The sequence below is a fragment of the Rissa tridactyla genome, chromosome 9, assembly GCF_028500815.1.
Source record: "Rissa tridactyla isolate bRisTri1 chromosome 9, bRisTri1.patW.cur.20221130, whole genome shotgun sequence".
Lineage (NCBI taxonomy): Eukaryota > Metazoa > Chordata > Aves > Charadriiformes > Laridae > Rissa > Rissa tridactyla.
This window is the reverse complement of record NC_071474.1, coordinates 44,740,272-44,759,207: the sequence shown is the minus strand read 5'-3', so window position 1 is coordinate 44,759,207 and position 18,936 is coordinate 44,740,272. Positions and strand designations below refer to the sequence as shown.

General features: G+C 56.3%; 1 protein-coding gene across 3 annotated transcripts in view; it reads right to left on the bottom strand.

Moving 5' to 3' along the window:
• Positions 1-18,936, bottom strand: part of STARD8 (StAR related lipid transfer domain containing 8) — an 86,799-nt gene that overhangs the window by 59,579 nt on the left and 8,284 nt on the right. For 2 of the 3 annotated variants that reach the window (XM_054213615.1, XM_054213616.1), the window contains one exon: positions 5,012-5,045. In XM_054213615.1, coding sequence (XP_054069590.1) covers positions 5,012-5,045 — 34 coding nt within the window. Of the gene's footprint in view, positions 1-5,011; positions 5,046-9,632; positions 10,015-18,936 lie in introns of those variants that run through there. The other variant, XM_054213618.1, reaches the window with a different exon arrangement.

Below are 18,936 nucleotides of genomic sequence, written 5' to 3'. Positions count from 1 at the left end.
AAAACCCTCTCTCTAGCCAAGGCTCTTCCTTTCTGCCCTTCAAAGAAAATCACCCAATTCGTGATAGGATCCTGCTGTTACAAGGGGAGAATCTGCATTTTGTTAGCTACAGGAAACAGAAAAACTTCCAGACCCTGAAATTAAAGCCCCAGAAGGAGCTGAGCTGGGGGATGGGGATCAGCGACTCCAGCAGTTGCTGCCTTTCAGAGTCACAGAAAATTTTATAGGCAAAAAGGGAACAAAGACAAGAAATGGCTTCATTTCATGGGCCGGAGGGGCCTCACGCCTCTGACAAAAAGCTTCCCCACCATCATGTATTGGAAAAACTGAAGTGTGGCCAAGTCAGTTTTGATTTTCTTTTGAAGTATTTTTTTTTTTTTTTTCCTCATTTCACGTTTTCGCCTTGTTTCTCGGGAGCCAGTCACAGCGGCAGGAGCGCTCCGCAGCCTGCCCGTCCCTCGGGGTGGGGGGAAAGGGTGGGAAAGGTGGGGGGTGATCCATCAGCCTTCAAATTTTTTGCCAAAATAATAAAGAGGTGACAAGACAACAAACCAAAAGTGTTTAAAATTTCGGTAGGTCAAGAGATTAACAGGAGTTCCTTGCACGGATGGATCACTTGCCGTGGAGGTGCCTGCTAATTAACCAAGGATGTAATTATATACGTGGCTTCGTGGATTAATATGCCCAGCACAGCTCTGAGAAATGTGTTTTATCGAAACTGTGCGGAAGGCACCTCCCTGTAAATATCCCCAGGCGGGGACCCGCGGGGGACGGGGGGGAATGTCACAGCCTCGGCTCTGCCCAGGGGCTTTAGCGCCAGCCTGCCTCCCAGGGGAAATTAAACCAATATGGATAAATACGTATCAAAGAGCTCCGCGGTTCAAAAATCACCTCAAGGCTTCACCCAGGAGGCTGAAAAGGAAACGCTGGAGATGGTGTCTGGAGCCTGAGGAGATGCTGTGCCCCGCTCCCGAGAAAACACCTGATGGAAAGAAGCACAAACTGTTTGTTTGCTCTCAAGCTGCCCTGGAAGGGTGATTTTTAACGTGTAAATTCTTGTTTGGGAAATATTCCTTTAAATTTTTTTTAAAAAAGTTTTCAGTACCGAGAACTAATCACAAAGCATTTTGACACTAGCTGGGGGGATCGATTCCCAGTGGCAGGAGAGTGCCTACAGTAGGGTCACAGAGGCTGTAACAGAAGGAATATGAGAATGTGAGAAACGGTTCTCTTCCTTCATGGAAAATACCCAAAAGTGTGGCAGAGCTCGCCCAAGCGTGGATTGGGTGCTGCTGCTCCCAGGCCAGCACCCGCGGGGCTCTGTGACGGGGGCTGCTCCCGGGGGACCTGAGGTTACTCAGGGATGGAGGTCAGCGTTTCAGCGTGATTCACCAGCCGAGCCCGAGACTGACCCCGTGGGCGGGCAGGGAAGAGGAAGAAGCAACGGAGAATCCCTTTCATCACATGTCACACCAAGCCCACTAATAATCACATTCACTTCAGCTTTTTGACTTCCTACCTCTTCGACTGGGATCCAGACCCGTGACCGCATTTTCCACCACGTATCAGGCAGCGATTTCTCCGGGACTTGCAGAAGTCCCCAGAAACGGGTCCCCGCAGCCACATCCACCATCCCACCCCCTGCCTTCAAGGTCCTCTCCCTTGCATGGATGCTGCGGCCAGAGCGCAGCCCCGGGGTGCTGGTCCCCGCACCCCCGCAGCAGCCACCCTGCCAGCCCCCCCGCCCCCCTCTCTCTCTTTCAGCCTATTCAAGCAATGACAGAAAACCAGATCCCAATCCCCCTTTTCTCCCCCGATAAACAGGGCACCAAACGTGCAGGCACACGCCAGGCGAGGAACGAAGGGCTCGTGCTCGGGCTACAAACCAAGAGAACGAACAGAGGAGATTTTTCATGTATAGAGAGAAAAAGAATAACTCAGCTGTGACAACGTATCAACAACAAGCTAAATTTAGCGGGTTATTTTCGGAGATCCAGATGCTGGGTAAATACAAACCTTATTATTTCACGCAGGGGCAAAAGTTCAGCCGAGTCCCCTGTGTTTCTTTTCTCTATTATTTCACCACGTACAGTCGCAGAAGCCCACTTTTGAAATACTGTATAATATCACCGTTGCCTGGCTGCACTGAAGGAAGCCGTCAGCTCAGTCCCTGTCCCCTGGCAGTTAGAGGAGGCCACGGCTTAATGACATTTGCAGGGCAAATGACAAATGACATCCCCATCCTACTTTTGGCAGAGGGCTGATGCTGCTCTCGGCAGGGATTTATTCGGAGGATGCAGTTTTGGCGTGCACGGCCGGTGTGCGAGCCTTTCCTTTCTGCTTTGTCCAGAACAATACATGGGAAATGAATGTCAGAGGGGAAGCGGAGGGTTAGGAAATCCATGGAAACCCGGCCCCGGCTGGGACTGCTCCAGCGGGACGGCTCGGTGCGGCACTGTGTCCGCAGCGGGGTTGCAGCAGGAGGGGGATGCTGCCGGGAGGAGACGGAGTCCCCGTGTGTGCTCCTGCTGAGACGTTGCCTCCAAGAAGGCGGGTGAAATCCGAGGGGTCTTCCAGCATTACTCCTGAGGGAGCTGCGCACGGCAGACCCAGCTATTTTAATGAGAGAGGTGAGCAGCAGCGGCTTTGTACAGCAGAACCAACTCAACCCTGCCTCGTGCCGTTGTCTCGAAAGCTGAGGTCTTCTTGGTGCCTGCCCCAAAGGGGTTAGAAGATCGCCAGGGAAGGGAATGGTCTCTCCTGAGAACACTGAGTGTTTCCTTAAGTGACCCCCATTTGTCAGAGCCTCTTCTGGGGACGGGCAGCCAAGAGGACAGCAAGTGACTGCCTCCTCTCAGAGCTTTAAAAACCCCAGCAGAGGGTATGAACCTCTGGCGGGCTTGCTCCAAGTCCAGTGTAATTCCCATGAAAAGGGAAGCTTCGACCACGCTCCACCGGGCTTCACGCTGGGGGGCCAGATGCTGCTGCAGATTGCGGTGAGGCTGAGTAGCCCGCTACGGCTCCAGTCCACGCCTCCAATCACAGGTGACAAATCCTTTGGTGTAAAACCGCTCAGCTGCTCACGTATGTGAGGGCTCCTGCTCCTCCTGCCCTCAGACCCCTACATGAGCATGACGCTGAGGTGGCCGAGCATCCCTCCAGCAGCATGGAGACCGTCAGGGCTGGGACGCGGACACGTGGCCAGGAAGGAGCGGGCTGGGATTGCTGTGAATGCAGCTGAGCCTTTACCAAGAGAGACTTGGATTTTACAGGTAGTTTTAGCCAAGGGGAAAAAACCCTATAAACATAATTCCCCCAAAAATCCAGCCATGGATGTGATCTGCAGGAGTCTTCCCTGCCCCTTCCCTTGCACAGAGCTCTCTACCCCTTTTTAACAAGGTCTTGGTGTTGATGTTGTTAATCTCTCCCGCAAAAGGACAAGAGAGACCGCCCAGGATGACCTCTGGAGCTCCCTTCACACAGCACTTTTTGTTTCCCAGAGTTTTCCTGGGCTCCTGGGCTCCTGCACCAGCTGGGCTCGGAGCTCACCTGACCCTTACATGGATGAAAAACAAGAGGCTGGGTCGTTGCCCTCCAGTTAGGGCAACTGCTCGGAGATCCCTGGGCACATCCCATGGGTTCCCTGCAAGGCGGCGTTTCCCTTTTCACCGCGCCGAGGCTCCGGCTGGCAGCACCGCTCCTCCCCGCCTTCGCGGCTCTTTGAGAGCCACCATCTGCGGGGCCGGTTTTGAGCTCTGTGCCGAAAGCAGAGGGGCTGACACGGGGCCGAGGAGCGATCCAGGGTCCCTCCGCCACGAGCTAGTGGCACAAGCTGACCAGTTTACTGCTGGAGGTGTCACGGGGCAAAGAGCCTCCATGACACCGACCAGTGAAATTAAAAAATGCAGGACCTCTCCCCGTCTTGCCCACCAGCTGGGACACGCTTGGCAGCGGGGCTGTTTCTGCGGGGTCGAGCACAAGGACAAAGCGAGATCCGGAGCCTTTCTCCACAGCCATCAAAGCATCAGCCGGGACCAGCAATGCCGTTTCACACAAGTCTGGCAGCGGGGCCCTGCCGTCTTCTTAAAACATGCAGCTGGCTGTGCCCCATCCAGGAGCCCCCAAGCTCCTGTCCCCATCCTTGATCCAGCCTCACAGGGACACACCACCACCTCCTCCTCCTCCTCCTCCACCTCTTTCACCTCCTCCTCCTGCAGACCTCCACCAGCCTCCAGCCTCCCCAGCACCCACGAACCCCCCCTGGCAGGGTGGGCCTGACCCCCAACCTCTCCCCCCAGCTTTGCAGAGGGGCAGTTAGGGCAGAAGCAACCCGCGGACACATTCACAACAACCACGGATCAGCCAGGAGCTGCGCTGCCATTCCCTCCTGCCCGGCTGTCACCGGTGAGACATCTCAATCACACAACGCTGAGGGGGCTCCAAGCCGGGGGGAGACCCTCCTTCTTACAGCCCGGCAGTCTCAATGCCTTGGAGCTCCTAATGAGCTTATCTGTGGAGCACAAAGTTGTTTGCAACAAAGAAGAGGGGAGCTGGAAAGGAACGGGAAAGGAGCCGAGCGGCTGCCGGGCTGGGCTGCCCTGGTTGAAGGGCTGACGGTGTCGGCACAGCACACACACGCCGGCGAGGAGACCCGCTCCGCTCCGCGGGGCCTCTCCACACACACAGCAGCCGGGATTTCATGGCACTGACTGGTGATTAGCGCAACACACGGCCAAGCCACGTTTGCAGCCGGGGTGGGGAAAGGATGGGGCGAAGGAGGGACTGGGCACGTCTTGGGGGGTCCCTCCTGCACCCTTGGGTGCCCTGGCCGGCACTGCCTCACACCGGCTGCCTTTGCTGCCCCTTTGAAAAACAACAGTTTGTGGGAAAACTCATACTGCTGGCAGAAGAAACCAGAAGCCCAGCAAGGGGACGGCACTCCTCATCTCATAACCCCTGCCCACCCCACAGCCGCAGTATTCCCGCCCCGGAAAACATTGTCACGGCTTACCTGCATCTTTTTTGTCTTCTAGCAATGTGAAACACTGTGGAAAAAAGAAAAGAAAAAAAAGAACATAAATAATTTTTTTAATCTTTTTGATTTGTACATTCATGGTCTCCCACTACTCGTATTTGGGCTCGGTCCCCACTCCAGCCTCCTCTCTCCAGGGGAGGAGCTGGGACCAGCAGTGCCTGCTCCATCTCTGAGGACATGCAGAGCCCTAGCAAAGGCTTGGCCCAAGGCCATCAGACCCACTGGCTTTAAAACATCCGTGCCAAACATGGCCCAGAGCACTGGGCAAAGGCGGTGTGCCCAACATGTGCCCACCACCGTGGCTTCGTGCCTGCTGGAAGCCATCAGAGGAGGAGCAGCAGCCGGGACCAGGGCCTCTGCATCCCTGGGGCAGGTGAGGGAGCTGGGGAGAGCGGGAGGGATGGAGAAACGGACCTTTCTGCCTGACAGCTTGAAAGGGATGCTGCAAAATTGCGGGAGAGAGGACAGGTAGGCAGGCAAGAGATGTCGGATCCATGGCAAGGGATCAAAACAGAGGTTTCGGAGGATGCGGTCTGTTCCCCCGAGCGTGCAGACCACGGTGCTCTGCTCTGAGCCGCGGTGCCGCGGGTGACACCCGTGAGCCACCCGCACACTCTGCATCACACCCGGGTCTGCCCCCGCGCTGGAGCCGGGTCTGGCTCTGGGCGGCACTGGGGAAGCCTCGGTGGGACAGACTCTCGCTCCGGCGGAGGAGGCACCGGGCTGAAGTGTCCCCAAACACGTCCCTTGGTACCCGTGCGGCCGCACAGATGGCAGTGGAGTTGTCCATGTTTTAATCGCATTAGCAGGTCTGGGAGCAGAGCGTACAATGGTGTCTGCAGGCACGGAAAGCCAACAATAAAGAAAGGAAAAAAAAGAAAAAAAAAAAAAGAAAAAGCTGAAAGCAGGCTGGGCTCTCGCTCCCCAAACCTCTTCATGGGCTCAGCACCCGGGGTGGGGAAGGGGCCACCAGCACTATGCACCGGGGCTGTCCCTTGCCTGGGTCTGGACTTCTGCGGGGACAAAGCCAAGGGACATGGGATTTAAAGACAGCAGAGCAGTGCCAGCACGAGGGAGATGATGGCGATTTGCAAGGAGATGGAGAAGCAGGAGCAGTCCGGTGGGCGCAGAGCCCAGGCCTCTCCCCAAGCCCCTCTCCAGGCACAGGCGAACCCCCTCCAGCGCAGCTGCAGCCCCCACGGAGCGGGGCCAGAGGTGCCGGCAGGGCAGCAGGGATCGCTGCAGGAATGCAGAGCGCTGCTGAGCCGGCCTTTCCCACGGGCCACCCGGGACCCCTCTTCCTGCCGGGACAGCGGGGCTGGGGATGACCGGGGGTTGGGGGGGAGATGGGCTTAACCATCTCCCCGCTGCCGGGCTTCTGGCACCAGTGCCTGCCCGAGAGCTGCGTGCTGGGCTCTGTGCTCCCCCGGCAGAGCCCGCACAGGCGCCCGAGCCCCCCTCTGGCAGCGTGTGGGCAACTGGAGAGCATCAGAGCCGAAAATGTTTGGACAGGGAGATGATCGCCCTATCACGTCTGTTATCACAAGCTCTGCAAACATCAGCCGTGCAGCCAACACACGCAGTCGATACCCTCGGAGCGGGGCAAGGTCTGGCAGGGGATGAGCTAAGGCTGCTCTCCCAGGCCATAGCAAGGGCAGGGAAAGCCGGTCCTTGTGCTAAGGCAGTTTTGGGGACCTTCCTCTCCCCTGCCATTGTATCCTGGCCCTAATACTTTCTTTTCCCCATGAAATCTTCCACCAGCCACAGCTCCACTTCATTTAACCTGGAAAGCTTTAATCCCATGGACAGAGCCCTGCACGTTTCGCCCTCTTCAAGAAATTCCTCTGCTCTCCAGAGCGAGTAGCTGAGCAACACCACCACAAGGAGGAAAAAAGGGTGAAACAGAAGACTCAGCCCCATGTGAGGCCATCGGTGCCCACCAAGGGAAATCAGGACGGTGGTGTCCTCCATCCCTTCGGCATTCTCCCAAAGCCCACCCAGCTGCTCGGCCCTGGGAGCAGCTCTCCGCTCCGGCCAGGCAGAGCTGCTCCCGGCTGCCCCTTCCCCAAATCCTCGCACTCCATGGGGGCTTGTCCAACACTTGTGGGACCCAGGCGGGGATCAGCCAGGTTTTGTTTGCTGGTGGGGAGGTGGCTGCTGTGGAATTGAAGTGGAAATATGGGAATGGCAGTATGCCGATGGAAGGAGAAGAGAGAAACTAAGTGTCCCCCGGAATACGTTGTGTTACTGCAAGCAGAGCAACGGGAAGCTTAAAACCAGCAAAAGAAATTATGCAAAGAGCACAACCATTCCTGAACTTGGGAATAAGGCACCTGTGTTATCTAGCAGGGAGCCCCTTATCGCCGTGCTGGGGTTTTGCAATGCCAAATTCAAGAAGAGCCTCATAGACTGAGCTAACGAGGAAGCACAAAATGCAGAAACATCATTTTGGCCCTCGCCTCTGAGCACCCAGGAAGCTCCCATCCAGGCAGAGTCTTCCATCCTTCACTGCTGGGCCACCACTCCAAGGGAAGAACCACTTTGCTTACACCTACTGAAACAGATCTGCCTTTTCCCCATGGCAGGTGGCTGGAGGTGGTGAGCCCAGGGATTCTCACCCTTGTTCTTCTCGGGCAGACCCCAGCCCTTAGAATCACAGAATGTGTTGGCTTGGAAGGGACCTTTAAAGGCCATCTAGTCCAACCCCCCTGCGGGGAGCAGGGACATCTTCAACTAGACCAGGTTGCTCAGAGCCTCATCCAGCCTGGCCTTGAATGTCTCCAGGGATGGGGCCTCCACCCCCTCTCTGGGCAACCTGGGCCAGTGTCTCACCACCCTCAGTGTAAAGAACTTCTTCCTCATGTCTGATCTAAACCCTTCTAATCCTTTCTGAGTGTAAATGCCACCTATCCCATGGCAAACAGTCAAATATCTTCTGGAACCTCCAATTGCCTGAAGTTTTCCTTATCTCAGGGCCTTGCACAGGTCCCTGACCATGACATCTCAGTGCCTGGGGGTGATGGTGGGGAGGAAGAGCCCCAGAACCAAAGGACAAATTTACTCCCAGACCCATGAGCAACTTTTGCCCAGGCCCAGTCCCCACAGTGCTGCAGGCACCCTGCAAAAGCCCTTTCTAAGCAAGAAGAAGGTACAAGTATTGGCTTAAATAGTAAAACCGGAGGGTTCAGATGGAGAAGTATCCTCAGACAGGGAGGGGGGCCAGGAATGTGTCGGGGTGGGGAGAAGCCCTGTGCGCTGCCCGGGGCCACAGCCAGAGGAGCAGCTGCAGCCTGGCGGGGTGGGGGGGGACCTGGTGACAGCGAGGGCAGGAGCCATCCCACGGTTCCTCCCCGCCACCCATGCCAGCGAGGCCACCGGACCCTTCGTCGGGCTCAAGGTGATGGGCTGAAGCCAGCGGTCTGCTGGGTGCTTTCGATTTCGCTGAAGTTCACGGGTATCCGGGAGCCCAGCGCAGACCAGGCTGGAGCCCTTTGGGAGCTGTAGCTCTGCAAGGCTGGGGGGGGACAGGACCCGGTCCCTGCCTCCCGGTCGCCATGAGCACGATGGCAATGACAACGCGCAGCTGCCAGGGACGAGGAGGGTTAACAAGGACGTGCTAAGCTCTCTGGAGACAGCAGGGACAAGACAGCTACTAATATTATTAATGAATTTCACAAATGTCATTTTTAGACTCAACTATTTTAAGCTTCGCATTGAAACCCCGGGGGAGCAGCGTGCATTCCACATTCATGTCACCACGGCAGATCCACTCCCTGGACACAGCCTGGCGTACAGCACTGATTGGAAAGGGATTTTACTGCTTTTTCCAACCTGAAGCTCCTGAAATCCATACTAACAATACCACCAAAATCCGCCCGGCACACCTACGGCCTCACGGCACAGGCTGTGACACAAGAAATCCAACACAACAAAAAGGGGCAGTCGGAGAGAGAGAGAAAGAGAGAGAGAAAGAGAGAGAGAAAGAGAGAGAGAGAGAGTTGCACGTTATTAAGGCGACAGATGAGGAATTAAACCCAAATGAAAAATACCAGATGCCATGAGAACCACTGCTGCAGGAAATTAAAAACTCAGGGCCTCCGGTCTCGCTGTTCCTTTGTCATCCTGCTCGCAGTCCCTCCGGGTCAGCAAAGGCAGACGTGGTCCTGCTGCCACCCCGGGAGCCCCGAGCCTCCAGGAGACCCCCGGTTTGCAGGGGTGCCCCCAGCCCAGCCGTCGGCCACCCCCCGAGCTGTGCACGGCAGGACCCGGCTTGGGATGTGCAAAACGCGTCTGGGGGCTGCATCGCTACACACGCGCCGCCCGCATTCAGCCAGGCACAGCACCGGCTCCGGGACGTGGGTACCACCGCTGACGGGGAGCACAGGGCGCACTGACCCACGCATCCGCATACGGCCCATCCCAAATTAACCTTTCATGTGCATGTGGGGCACGGGCAGACCATCCCTCCGGCGCAGACGTCAGGCACCCTGCGCAAACCCCGCCAGAGACGCCTCCCCCGCCATCCCTTCCGGCAGCTTCTCCCTGAAATTAGGAAGGTGTCGAAAGACGGACACCGTTTAAATAGACGGCTCCTTACCTTGGCTCTTTTGAAGCAAGCCCAGAAAAAATCCAGCAATGGCATGATGGGCCGGGCAGGGGGGGCAAGCGCGGAGCCCCCCCCTAGACCGTGGGGTTGGGGGCACCCTGCAGCACCCCCATGGCTGCTGCCTGCGGCACAGGGAGCTGGGCAGAGCCCCAGTGCGGGCAGGAGCGCGGCACAGGCAGGGAGGGAGGGAGGGAGGAGGCAGCGCTGCCTGCGGAGGCGGGCCAGCGATTCAAACCCTGCACCGTTATTCAGTTGGTTGCGAACAGGCTTAGACGGCGATTGAAATTCCCTGAAGATTGCGAGTTTTAAACAGCTCCAGGCTTTCCTTCCTGCCTCGAACGCACCAAGCGGCGCTCCCGTTCTCAGGCAGCGGGAAGGAGCCGGGGAAAAGGAACACCCCCAGAGCAGAAGAAATGGGAGTTTCGCTGTCAAAGGCACATGTAGGACATTGGAAACCCAAACCCCAGACGGTGTAGGTTTTCACTCCAGCCCCTGCTGCGGCTCACCGTCAGCGGTCACGGATGCGCTCCCGATGTTGTCCCCTCCAGGGGACAAGCCGTACCCACACGGCCATGTTGTTGTCCCCGGACATCCCTGCTGCAACCCGCAGCCTCCGCACACACTGGCGCGGCCGCGTTCACCGCAGGCACGGTGGGCAGCCAGCATCACCGTGGGGCAGCGGGCACCGCTCAGCTCGGCAAGCCTGCAGGTGGGACCCTGGCAGGGAGGAAAACACAGGGAAAAAACACCCCCCAGTCATCAGACGCGGCCCAGCCATTCCCTCCGCCTCTGTTCACATCTCCTTCGCTTCCTTCCACAAACGTTTGTGCAAGCTTAGTATTTGTTCGCAAGAAAGAGCATAATAAAAGGCAATGCCACAAACTTTTGTGCAAGCCACACAGTGCACAGGCCCCCTGGATAGAATTCTTCTTGCAGGCACAGAAGAAAACCACCAACTGGTGATTTATGCAATTATTTCAGAATAAACAACAAACAGCAGCAAGTTGATCAGCAATGGCGCCCGGGCTGAGCCACACTCCGTCAGGACACTTGGTGGATGCCCAGCGGGCCAGTGGCACCACTCCTGCCCACCGCCCACCCCCGGCTGGCATCTGGCGCCTCGCACCCCAGGGGACCCTGCGCGCTGGTGGCAGGGGGTGGCATGTGCTGGTGGCTCTGCCACAGGACAAGGCGCCGGTTTTAGGGCGATGGCCCAGCAGTTGGTGCGCAGCAGCTGAGCCCTCTGCCAAATGTCGGTGAGGGTGGACCAGGACGTGGCGCTGGGGCCCCCCGAAGCAGGAGCGGTGCCATTTTTTGCTGCCTGTCACCAGTGCCCTTCAGACTGCCTGGCCGGGGGAACTGAGACATCCTCGAGATGCTGGTGCAGGGGAAGACCATCAGGGAGAGGAAGAGAGGAGCGAGCAAAGCACCAGCAGGCCATGGTTGGCAGGACCCCAGTCGGTGGCAGTGCAAGCACAGGACATCCCACGGTGTGCGGCAGCTCCTCCCGGCCATGGCACAACCACCACTGAGCTGAAGGGCCCTGCTCAGATCCCAAATCTCCATTACAGCGGGAATAGTGCCAGCCTCGCTGGTGCTCTCTGCAGTGAAGCAGAGAGAGCGGTCGCAGCTCCTGGGAAGCGGGAGCTGGGAGATAAGACGAGGAGAGGAGCACTGAAGACCATGATGCAGCAGAGCTGGAGAAGCTGCACCGCCTGGAGAAACTGACATGGGACACCACCACCCCTGCAGCATCCCGCAGACCTGACCTGCACCCAGGCCCCCCCCGGACCCGCAGCTCTGCCCCAGCAGCACCGGCACAGCCCCGGTGGCAGCACATGGGCGGCATCAGCCCCGGCGCCGGCTCCAGCTGCCTCTTTCCATCTCCCCCTCGTTCATTCCTCAGCAGTGCTTTGGCACCTCTCCCAGGCTTGGCACCGGCCGCAGCTCCTCCGCCGTGTCCCCTGCGTTACTGGGACAGCACAGCCGGGCTGGGGACACCAAGGCACAGAGCGAGCTTTGTGTGTCGGCCTCTTTTCTCCTCCTTTAAACATCCAGGGCTGGAAAGACAGTCTCACCTCTATGGGACACTTGCCCAGAGTCACCTTTCCTAGCAAGCGTCTTACCCGTAGGAGGGTACACATAGGAGTTAAAGCCAGACGCTGCTGCCTGAGAGTCAGCCACCCTCCGTAACTCACTCACCGCTGCCTCAAGGGCCACGGTTTTTATTCCAAGGACTGGCAAATACTTCCCCATGGTGGTGGACAAAGGCAGCTGGGATGAGTGCCCGTTTCCAGATGTCCCCATCCAGCTCACTGGGTACCACTGCCATAGTGGTGAAGCTGCCAGGGGACCACCAGGACCGCTGAAAGGCATTGCCACTGCAGGATCCTGCGAAAGGCGCTCCCGGCCATCGTCAGCCCAGGTGACCCAGGGAAACTTCTCAACGCTTCTTACAGGCTTTCCCCTGGGAACCGGGCAGGGCTGGCCATGGAGCCCCGGGCTGTATGAGCAGGGCTCACTGCCTGCAGAACGCTTTGCCGGACCGGGAAGCGGGCAGGGGCATGTGCGTGTGTGCACAGGCTGGTGGGTACCCAGAGCTCCTGCCCTTGGTATGGTTTTGGTGCAGGAGACACGCTCCATTTCCGTCTCTGCCAGGGCTGGGGGCAGCTTTCACAGGAGGGACCATCCCTGTGGGGACAGTGGAACTGTTGCCCCATTGGGATCCTCTTCCCATCACGGTGGAGGGCGGGTAGCTGCCCGTTCCAGTTAGCACAGGCAAAAAGGTGGCAAAAAGACATCTGCAAAGTAGTCACAAAACACCCATCAAGATGGCTCTGTCCTGCCAAAACCAGGAAAGCTCTTGTAGAAAGGCGGGCAGCCGCGCGGCTTTAACCATAACTATACCAGCCCACCAGAAAGGTGCTGCCAGAGAAACGACCCCGCCAGCCTCTCGCTTCACTGCTTGCTCTGGCTCTGTTAAGCCCTTTCCCCACTTCCTTCAAAAGCAAAAAAAACCCAACCAAGTTAGTGCAAACAGAAGAAAGCTGTCTCCTTCCCAGGGCCTGGGAGACAAACCACAGAGGCTTCTGCATACTTGTGTAGCTTCTTCCTTCCTATCCAGTCATCCCAAAAGCATTCAAGTAATTTTAAATCCAGGATCCTTCTTCAGCATACCAGGATACCATCCTGGGTAAGAATAGGTCCTGGGGACTGGATGCCCTGAAGCCTGTGCACACCAAAGCGGGTATTTCTGCCAAGTGATGCCAGGACACTGCTGTGTTTGTCTCTGCGCAACATTTCTAAGGTACCTGCTGCACGGACATCTACAGGAAACATAAAAGAAACTTCTTCTAGTTCTCTCTCTCTATGTATGTATGTACAGAATTCTTTAATTCTTTTAATTCTCTCTCTATGTGTATCACTATCACTTTCAGACTTACGTGAGAGCTTATTTTAAACTCCAGTTGATTTGAAACGGCTGATTCTAAGGAAAACTCCACGCTGTACAGTCTCGCTAAGTGTTTTCCATATGATGAATCCCAGCCCTGCCCCATCTGCTGCCCGCACTGCCCAGAGCTGGGACGGACATCGGGATGCTCACCAACCAGAGCCAGCACTGAGGCAAACGTCTTGCTTTCTCCATAAGCCATGGGACGAGGCCGGTATTTTGGAGGACAGGTACAGCCTCCTCTCACAACAGATCACGACCCAGAGGATCCCATGTCGCCTCCAAACAGGCCTGCGGCCAGGAGCTATTCCTGTCCCATTGATGAGCTATTGCTGTCGTGGCTGTTGCTCAACAGCACCCAGGCATGGTATTAATAACAGTTAAAGGCTGGCAGCCTGCCTGGCAACGTCCTTGCCGGCAAGAGAAGCCACCATCGCTGCTGGTACCGCTCCCGAGGGCTGGTCCCATTTCTACGGGAAAACGTGAGGCATCTGAGGAGGTGTGAGCAGGGGACAAGCTGTGCCGTGCCAGCCAGCGGCCCCAGCGAGCCACTTGCATGCAGTGATTTTCCACTTGCTGCTGCGTGCAGGCACTTCCCCGAGGTCAGGAAGGGAGCAGCTACTCGAAGAGCAGGCATTTGCCCTATTAGCATAGCGGGAACAGTAACCCTTTTCTTTTAATAACGCCGCATCACGGGGCGGGTGCTGACGGGGCAGGGCTGGCAGCGCCGGGCAGGGGCTGTGACACCGCGTGGGTGGTGAGACAATCATAGAATGGCAGGGGTTGGAGGGGACCTCTGGAGATCATCTAGTCCAGCCCCTGCCAGAGCAGGGTCACCCAGAGCAGGTGGCACAGGAACGCCTCCAGGCGGGTTTGGAATGTCTCCAGAGACGGAGACTCCACCACCTCTCTGGGCAGCCTGTGCCAGGGCTCTGCCACCCTCAAAGGAAAGAAGTTCCTCCTTATGTGGAGATGGAACTTCCTATGGTCAAGTTTGTGCCCGTTACCCCTTGTCCTGTCACTGGGCACCACTGAAAAGAGCCTGGCCCCATCCTCCTGACACCCACCCTTTCAGTATTTATAAGTGTTGATAAGATCCCCCCTCAGTCGTCTTTTTTCCAGACTGAAGAGACCCAAGTCCCTCAGCCTTTCTTCATAAGAGAGATGTTCCTGTCCCCTCATCATCTTGGTAGCCCTTTGCTGTCCCCTCTCCAGCAGTTCCCTGTCCCTCTTTAACCGGGGAGCCCAGAACTGGACCCAGTACTCCAGATGTGGCCTCAGCAGGGCAGAGCAGAGGGGGAGAATGACCTCCCTTGACCTTCTGGCCACACTCTTCTTGATGCACCTCAGGATGCCATTGGCCTTCTTGGCCACAAGGGCACATTGCTGGCTCATGGTCATGGATGCCACGGGGCTCAGGCTGTGATGCCACCCCCAGCACAGACCTCAGCGCTGGCTTGGTTCCCTGTTATTGAAGAGGCACCAGCCACCACAACAGCTGGATCATGAGAAGCCTACTGAGATACGTGAACATTGAAGAGCAGCAGAAGACACACCCCAGCTTCCTGCTGCCCCATGGCCACCCCACGCTGCCAGTGAGCTCCCTGCCCACCTGTAACCACAGCTTTTCCCTTAAAAGGTTCCTCATTAAAAATAATCCAAACACACACGCCCCAGTCTCCAACAGTGCACTCAGGAACATGAAAAAAACTGTTATGATCCGGATTTATTTTTTTTTTTTAATAAAGAGTCTAAACTCTTTGGCTTTGATTCTGAAAACAAACCTTTAAAGCAGAAGGCGTGTCATCTCTTGGACCAGGTACCTAATTTTGTCACTCTTAACGGGGCTCCTTGCCTTTGCTGCTCAACCACACGTTGCCAAACGTCCTGCTGGTGGTGGCTCTGCCACCCATCCACCCTGGGGAGCAGGTCACCCCGCTCGCCAGAGCGCACCGTCCTGGAAGAGGGCACGCAGCACCAGAAGGGGTGCCATGGGCTGGTGATCAGTAAGGGAACGGTTTTGGCCAATGCAGGTTTGATTACAAAAGATCACCATCCAACATGATCAGCCTTGAGACATGCGCGCATGCAAACAAAGAGCCCATTTAACGATAAAGGAGAGTTATTTCCAGCAGGGCAGTTGCTGTTTCTACTTTGAGGAGCAACAGACAAGCTATGAATATACCACCTGGGCTGGTGCTGTGACCAGGACAAGGGGAAGTGTCCCAGCTTTTGTCTGTTGGACAAATGCTACCCAGTTGGCAAACAACCCCGTTCCTTCAGCTGCAGCTACTGTGCCCGCCGGGCACCCTGTGCGAGGGCTGCAGCAGGGCAAACAGCTCGCGGGGCTGGGGCGATGTGTGTCAGGGTCCCCTCCCACCTGAGTGCACCATCCCCCCCCACTCCTTTGGGGAGGTTTTTTCTCCCCGAGAGCGAGCCAGCAGCAGCGGCGTGCTCGGCCGCGGCTCCCAGGGCGCAGGTGGGATGCGCTGGGGCTGGGCGCTGCCGGAGAGGGAGGGTGCTCGGCTGCCGGGATGCCACACGCTGCCGCAGGCTGCACCGGAGACCCAGCACTGCAGGAAAACCTCCCTCCGACGGACAATTAGGCAATTACTTAATCCCCACGTGCCAGCTCCTGCTGCAAAAGGAAACAGTCTGGTGAGCAGGGCAGCACCCCTGAAACCCTTCTGGGCTTGCGGGTGTAAACCCCCCATCTCACAGCAATAAAGCAGCCAGGTGGTCCCAGGGACATCCCCTCAACCAGTCCCTCCTCGAAGGCTGAGCCAGAGGAGCACGTCACCCTTTCCCAGCACTTGTGTCACTTGCGTCCTGCTGGTGCTTCACCCTCTGACCCCAGGTAGGTTTTCCTAGCCCAGACACACGCTGAACTCCCTCGGGCAACTCCAGCGAGCCGAGGGCCCCTTGCCTTATCCATGGCTGCAAGGTCCTAAAGGTCCTGGCAAAGGCTGAATCTGTGCATTTCTCTGCAAAGGATGCGCTGGTTTGTAAATATCAGCGAATGTATTTACAAATACTGATTTATTTCGTATACACATAGAAGCCAAATAAACTTTTCATATAACTAGTACTCACGGGCTCACAAAACTCCCCAATTTCGCTAAACAAGAGATGACATCCCCAAAATACGTAATCAATGATATTTTTGTGGAATTTCTGGTGCACAAGCTGGGGAGTGCTTCTGCCCTGATTCACCGGGACTTCTGTAGATCTATCTACAGGTGTCAGCCAGAAACCTTGAAGACTTCAACAACAGGAGGTTTGCACCAGTAAATGCCGTTAACGTAAAAATGCTAGCCTTGTTAACGAGCACCCTGCCTCTCCCCAGAAGCAGGGTGCCCTCTCTCCCCGAGGCCAGCTTCTGCATGCCTGGGGCTCACCGGGACCCCCCACCTCCACTCCCCTGGGGCTGAGGGTGAGGATGGTGACGGCACCAGGGGAAAATAACCTCCCCGGCCCCAAAGTGATACAGCTGTGGTGGGCAACCACTGGGAATATGCCGAGTCAGGGCATCGTGGAGGTGCCAGGTGCCTGGCACCATCCCTCCTCCCACTCCTCCATCTTCATCCATCCCCAGTAGCTACTATCCACGGGGGACGCTTGGTCTCAGCCTTAACATTATCATTTCCAAACTCCCCGGCTCAGCGCAGGAGCTCGTTCCTCACACACACCCCTCGCTCTGGCCGCGTTTGAGGCCGACTGGTTCAAATTTGTGATCCTGCAGCACCCAGGGCTTTCTGTCAGCGTGGGGGAAGCGCGCTATTTAGATGTCTTTAAAAGCGCGTAACTGATACGGTAAGGTTTTTGAGATACTACAGACAAGCTACACAAATCACTAACAGACCCAAGTGACACAAAAGGAAAATGGCAAATGGCTTCTTTTTTTTTTTTTTTTTTTTTTTTTTTTTTTTGAGACCTGTATACCTAACCAATTTTAACGCTATTTAAATTCAAGCACCTAAGAGCGTGTGTCTGGGAAGAGTCTACAAAGGTTCCCCTGCAACACAGAACTCCAGCAGAAATCCACTGCTGCGCCACAGTTTTCATATAGGCACCTTGGAGATAAAAAGAACTATAATATAGGCTGCATTTTTACATAGAAAAGAGTGGAATGAGCAGAAAGCTCACATATAAAAGAGTGGAATAAGCAGAATGCTCACAAGGCAGCTTTCCCTTCCCCATGGGAATATTAGCAAGCTGCCAGAGCCTGGCTGGGACATTAATCCTCTGCCCCCGAAGGCAGGCGCCAGACCAGCACAAGGAATTGCGAGCATCTCTTATTATTAGCAAGAGAACGGAGGCTCCTATAGCAAATGTATAGGAAAAGCAAAGGGCTGTGCTATTAACAGCCCGGGGCATGGCCTGACTCCGTCCCGGGGGTGGGATGGAGAGGGACAGTCTCGAGGCCCAGAAATGCGGCTGATTTAGCAGGGGGCTGCCTGGGAGCCCTCCCCCTTCGCCGTCAGCGTCTCCTTACCACACCGGAGCAGCAGCCACAGCACAAAAAAAAACCAGATTAATCCCCGTCCTGCCAAAGCCAAACCTTGCCCTGTGACAGGGCTGCCCGAGAGCGGCGTGGGGAGGGCTGGCGTCACATGAGGGGACACCAGGACACCAGCATATACATACATGCACACAGAGCCACCAGCTGGCTGTCAGCGAGGGACACACGCCTGCCGCTGCCTGGCTACCTGCCTCGGCAGCCAACACGTTCAGCAGCTAGAAAAAAATAATCACAGGCAACAGAGCCACATCTGTCTTTCAGGCTTGCACAGTTAAAACGCCGTTTAATAAACTAGACTTGACCTACCGGTGTATTTTCACACAGAGTTCTAGCGACAGCTGTTGTCTGGGGAAGATCCCAGCCCTAATTCTGGCCGAGGCTTGGGATTAATTACCAGGAGAGAGGAATCTCTGTCAGGTGCAGTGGTCTGCTCCCTGCAAGCAAGCCCAGGTCTTTGCAAGTTTAACCCAGCGTGACAAATTCGCACACAGCCTCCTCTCACTTGCGCAGGCTTGGACCTTCCCTGTACCAATTTTTTTTTTTCCAATATCCAGAATTCAGAGGCAAATCCTGTCCAGCGCAGCCTCTCACGCAGAGCACGGTGCCAGGGACATGGCAGCTCTGCTTGTGGGATACCAGTCCCTGGAGGCAGCACCTTTGCTTCCACCCAGTGCGGAGCCAGGAGTGAAATTCTTTAATGGGTCCTTAATGTTTGTCCCTGGAGCACGAAGACGGCAGGATCCAAAGGTTCCTGCAAGCCAGCCAGTGTCCAGTTTGGCTTATTGGGCTCTGCCATCACTGAAGCATTGCCACCACGAGCAAAGGGCTGCTTGGCCAAACAAGCCTCCTTGCCAAAGTACCGAGGACCACGGCGCAGAGCCCAGAGGCTGGGAATGCTCCTGGGTCATCCTCAAAATCCCAGATTTGCTGCAGCTCTTCCCATTCAGGCACCGCAGAAGACATTCAAAACAAACCAGCATCGGGCACAGCTTTTCTTGGCACCCTTTCAGTCGAAATTGCTGCCACAAAGATGCCCTTTCTTTAGGCCATTGACTGCATGAATAAGGAGAGACACTTCCTGCTTGGGGACAGCAAGTGCCCGTCCCGTCCCCGTGGGCACCGCAGCCCCAGGGGTATTTCCAGGGCTGGACAGGAGCCACGCGCGCTGCTGCTGACCTTCTTTGGGGGTGCCAGGAAAACTCAGAGGCAGCTTCAGAAAACACTCTGTGCAAACCCTCATGCACACAAAAGCATTATTATTTAGCAGCAAATTCTTTTCTTCTCCCGGCCCCCCGCGGCCGCAGGGGCTGCCAGGCTCACCC